The 4770-nt window shown below is 37.2% G+C and overlaps 1 protein-coding gene across 1 annotated transcript; it reads left to right on the forward strand.

The window, feature by feature from the left end:
• Positions 1 to 283: 283 nt before the first annotated feature.
• Positions 284 to 3135, forward strand: LOC124837780 (CCT motif family protein). Its single transcript, XM_047313243.2, has 3 exons — positions 284 to 1127; positions 1366 to 1590; positions 2600 to 3135. Exons 1-3 carry the CDS (start codon positions 375 to 377, stop codon positions 2621 to 2623), a joined length of 1002 nt encoding a protein of 333 aa, XP_047169199.2. The 5' UTR covers positions 284 to 374; the 3' UTR covers positions 2624 to 3135.
• Positions 3136 to 4770: the final 1635 nt, after the last annotated feature.

The following is a 4770-nucleotide window of genomic DNA, read 5'->3' on the forward strand; positions in this document are numbered from 1 at the left end:
AAATAGAAAAAATTGGAATTGATCAAGAGTGTTGGGAGGGAGTAATCTAGAGTGCCAATAAGGATGGAAAAGCTTTTTACTTTTTAACAATTGCACCAATTCGCTCCAAACCCAATCTATCTCCTCATCTCTTCCAAAAACGAAATCCAGATAACAATAGAATCCACTGCGGGGGCCAATAATAAGTGCCCACGTGTCAATGGGAAACACGTCACATCATCCCTTCATTCGTCCCGGTCCCACCTCTGGAAAAAGTCCTTACCTTTTGGCTCGCTTTTTCTTGCCTTCCCAAGAGTGAGAAACCGAAACTCCAACGGAGAAAGAGAGAGCGTCAGTGAGTGTTTGTGTTTTGGTGTGTGCGCATTCATTCAGTGATGTGCAACAAGAACAGTCCTTCTTCTCCAAACATTCAACCAACCTCTATTATGAAGAGGACTCGGAAACCGACGAGACGGTATCACTCTTCTTCCTCCTCCTCTTCGTCTTCTTCCTCGCTTAAGCCGCACCGGCGCGGGAACCGGACCAAGACGCGGAGGCCAAAGTTCGTCAGCTTGCGTCTTCAGCTATCCGAGCCCAAGAACATGGGGTCCCAGCCCAAGCCCAAACCCAAGGCCCTACAGCAGCCGCAGCTCAACCTCTTCCCTCTGCATCCGGAGCACCATGACATGCAGGAGGAGCAGAACGTGGCTCTGCTCTTCAGCGCGGAGGGCGGGGCAACGCTGACGGGGCTGCTAGAGGAGGATTCGATGTCGCCGTCCTCGGCGACTACAGAGGGGTCGCTGTCGGCGCGTACGTGTCCGGAGGAGGACGCCGGGAATTGGCTAGTGAGGAAGGCGATGCGGCGGAGGGAGAGCGAGGAGGGGAGCGAGGAACGGTGGGTGTGCTATTCGGAGGTGGTGGAGGAGAAGAAGGAGACGATGGAGGAGGTGACGAGTTATTGTATGATGGGGACAACGACGACGGCGACGACAACGTCCTTTGGATTGTTGTCCTTGAAGCTGGATCACCAGGGGATATTGAATGCTTGGTCTGATAAAGGCTCGCTATACGTCGCGGGGGATGGAGGTCCACACATTGTCCCTGACTTCCTCAATGGTTTCCTCCTTCATAATGCGTTCCTCCCCCATGTAATTTTCTCTCCTTAATAATTATATTTTGTCTTTGTAAAATTTCAATTTATTTATTTTTGTCTGATCTTTCTTTCTTTTTTTTTTGCCTGATTTAGTACTGTTGATGCCATTTTTTTATCAATCATCATTAGTGAATAGATATTAAACCTCAGAAAGGTAGATGGTGGCCACGAATTGATACATGGGCCAGAGAAATTGTTCTAGTAATTAAATTGATGAGTTGGTTTTTGAACAGGTTGCATGGGATGGTTGGGGGAATGGTGTGGTTGGGAACACATGGAATGTTACTGAAGATTGTGGGGGTAACAAGACGAATGTGAAGGAAGAAAACGGTTGGAAGTTGGGGCAGAGAGAGGCAAGTGTTCAGAGATACAAAGAGAAGAGGCAAAGCCGACTCTTCTCCAAGAAGATCCGTTATGAAGTTCGCAAGCTCAATGCTGAGAAACGGCCCAGGATGAAGGTACTATTCCCTATACTCATTTTTATAATGTCTTAGGCATTCGATCATTACAAAGTTGATGTTGGACTCACTCACAATGGTTCTACATTAAGTTCACGTGCCCTACGATGGTTTGTGGTAATGTCATTGTCATTACACGGTGGTAAGTCGACATCGTGCCACCCCGTGAAATACTTCAACTACACTTCATAGTGCTCAGGATTAGAAATATCTTGCTGTCAGTAGCCTATAAGTCTAACAGTACTAGCATTAGTGATCTGGATCTCATATAGTAGTGAGCACATCCTTTTGTGAATAAAAATGCAAATTTGATCAAGTTGAAGCAAACCACATACTTTGCTTGATCCTTCAATCCTGTTAACTATAACTTTTTCTAACTTTGTTAGCCCAACTATTTTGTCATTGCAAATATAAAAGATGAACAATATAAAAGAAAGTGGGGACAACAAATAAAAACTCACTGTGAAACAATCCTATAACAAAAGTAGAACAAATCTACTTTTATAACTCTAGAATAAGAAATTTTGCCCCACCAAATAAAATCCTGAGATCTAGTATCATAATCAGGAAGCTTATAAGCAGAATCCAAATACATGAGTAAAATCTAAAAGCATATGTCTAATGTGATATTGAACGAACTTACCGTTATTCATATGTATTTTATACTTTTTGAAAATAATGTCATTTATTTACTAGCTTTGGTACGGTCAAGAATGAGCTGCGATTAATGATTTTTTGTGAGTGAACGGGCAGTAGTAGAAGACTAGAAATGCTGTCATCACTTTCTGTCAAACACATTTTCATATTTGGTGAGATTTATTTGGGTCAGCGTGTTTTGTAAGATTAGATCAGATGATGCGTTGCAATTACTATAAACAAACATTTTTGGTATAATTCTTGTTTGCATGTTTGTCCGTAAAAAGTGGGTTTACAATATCAGAACTTGTTAATCCCATTGTGGTCATGCTAAACTCTAGTAAAATGAATTTCATATTGGTACATTTTGCAGGGACGATTTGTGAAGAGGGAATGAGAAGTGCAGAAGGATTGGGACAGTTGATAATAAGAATGTTGTGTGATATTACAGCGTTGGAAGAATTTTTCATGTCTTTGGTTTTGGGTAGTGCTGGGATGCTTTCTTGGTGAAATGTTTATGCAATGTAAAATCCCAGTGGTACAAATATGAACAACCGGGAAAATCTATATTCAACTGCTGTACTGGCGCAACATGTAAGGGCAGTTTCTAGACCTTTGATTGAAGGAGTTTGACAAAGTGTTACGATGTGTTTTATATCAATCCAAGGCTTTAGAAACAGTCAACCATGTTGTACAAGTACAATAACAAAAAGTGTATAGCTTACTCTGAAGACTCGAACGTAGTCTCAAAATTAAATATTTGGAACATGCTAAAATACTGGGGAACTGGAAACTGAACCGTAGTCAGACCGACAAGGGTAGGCTCTAGGTGAAAGTATATGTTGTGTGATTCAACCCTTATATTTTGACATTTAATGAAATAAAAATAATAAACATTAATTAGTGTCTCTTTGTGGTTTTTGTATTATCTTTCAAGATATTAAGAAAATCTATTAAAAATATTATAAAATATTTTAAAGATATTTTCTGATAGTGTCTTATAATATATTAATTGATTATTAGATTCTGATATATTTTTGAAAACTTTAAAGATAATATCTTACTATATAATAATTTTGTTATCTTTTAAGATATTGATATTATTTTGTAGTATAATAATTAATTATCTTTAAGATAACTTGTTTAATATAGGGTTAAATATGTTTTTAGTCCCTCAACTATCAAGCGATTTTGTTTTTCGTCCCTATTTCAAACTTTATACGATTTGATCCCTCTCCTTAAAGAAATCATAATTTTTGGTCTTCCAAAACTAACACCGTTAAATTTAATCTGACGTGGCTAACGGTATGTCACGTTTCTGTCATGGTAAAAATTGAAAATCTCTAAAAATAGTCTGAGCTGACTAACGACTCTCCTCCCTCTCTCGACCTCCACCCGTGACACCACCACCTCTGCCTCGGCGTTTCACCTCAGCCCCGTTGTCCTCCACCGCCCTTCGGCGACCTCCGTTGCCCTCCACCACCTCTCCGGAAAGCCTCTCATTCTCGTTCTCTCCGTCTACATTTTTAACCCATATATATATATATATATATATATATATATATATATATATATATATATATATATATATATATATATATATATATATATATATATATTTCTTCGTTAGCTGTTTTTTACAAGAGGTATAAGTACATAGAAGGGAGAAATTGCACCGTTTTTTCTATCAATTTTGCGGAATGAAACTGTCTTTATTTCATGGTATTAATTGGAATGTAATAAAGAGAGTTGAAGAAGATGATAAAAACAAGGTGGTGAGACAGAGACGTTACTACCTCGATTTTTAAGGTGATCTTTATCATACCTCAGGGAGAAAATCTGAAAAAAAGGGAAATTTATTGCCAGGGGGTTAAGGGAAAAGAAAAGGGCATGAAAGGTTTTTGAAGCACTGAGAAAGAAACCTTTTAAATAAAAGTTTTAGACTTAAGATGGAAGTGTAAAGACAGGTTAAAAGGCATTTAATATATACACATTTTCCTTAGACTGATTTAAACATCATTAATCCCTATTTTCTGATACTATCTTTCAAATTCTCAAATAAATTCTTTCAATATAGCAATATATATATATATATATATATATATATATATATATATACTCATTTTGTTATATTGTATCTTAATAATTTTTAATGTAGTAAAAATATATAAGTATACATAAATTACTTAGGAATCGTCAATTGTGAAGCAAAGAGATACTGCTACTAAGTTTTGTAATAGTTTTTTATCGAAAAAGAAAAAAGTGTTTGTCCTGCAGTTTGATAGCTGTTACAATAACTACTCTAAAATAGAAAGAGCAATCATGTCTCTGCAGTTTGATAGTTGTTACAAGGTTCTTCCTTCCCTATTCTGACAATTTCTCAATGATGCAATCCCTGCAGATATGTGATAAAAAATTAAGAGTAATAGAAAGAAAATGGTTTGGAAATCAGTAATATTTGTAGGCTGTATTTGATTTTACTATTTTCTTCTATCTTAGTTTTTGTTATTATGTTGATATAAAATATTTATTGTTGTAAATAAT

Source organism: Vigna umbellata, chromosome 5, assembly GCF_029865625.1.
Source record: "Vigna umbellata cultivar VRB3 chromosome 5, Vumbellata_1.0, whole genome shotgun sequence".
NCBI lineage: Eukaryota > Viridiplantae > Streptophyta > Magnoliopsida > Fabales > Fabaceae > Vigna > Vigna umbellata.

Coding starts and splice junctions, on each gene's coding strand:
- LOC124837780 (XM_047313243.2), top strand. CDS start 375: ATGTGCAACAAGAACAGTCCTTCTTCTCCAAACATTCAACCAACCTCT. Junction 1,128..1,365: donor ATAATGCGTTCCTCCCCCAT/GTAATTTTCTCT, acceptor GTTTTTGAACAG/GTTGCATGGGATGGTTGGGG. Junction 1,591..2,599: donor AGAAACGGCCCAGGATGAAG/GTACTATTCCCT, acceptor TACATTTTGCAG/GGACGATTTGTGAAGAGGGA.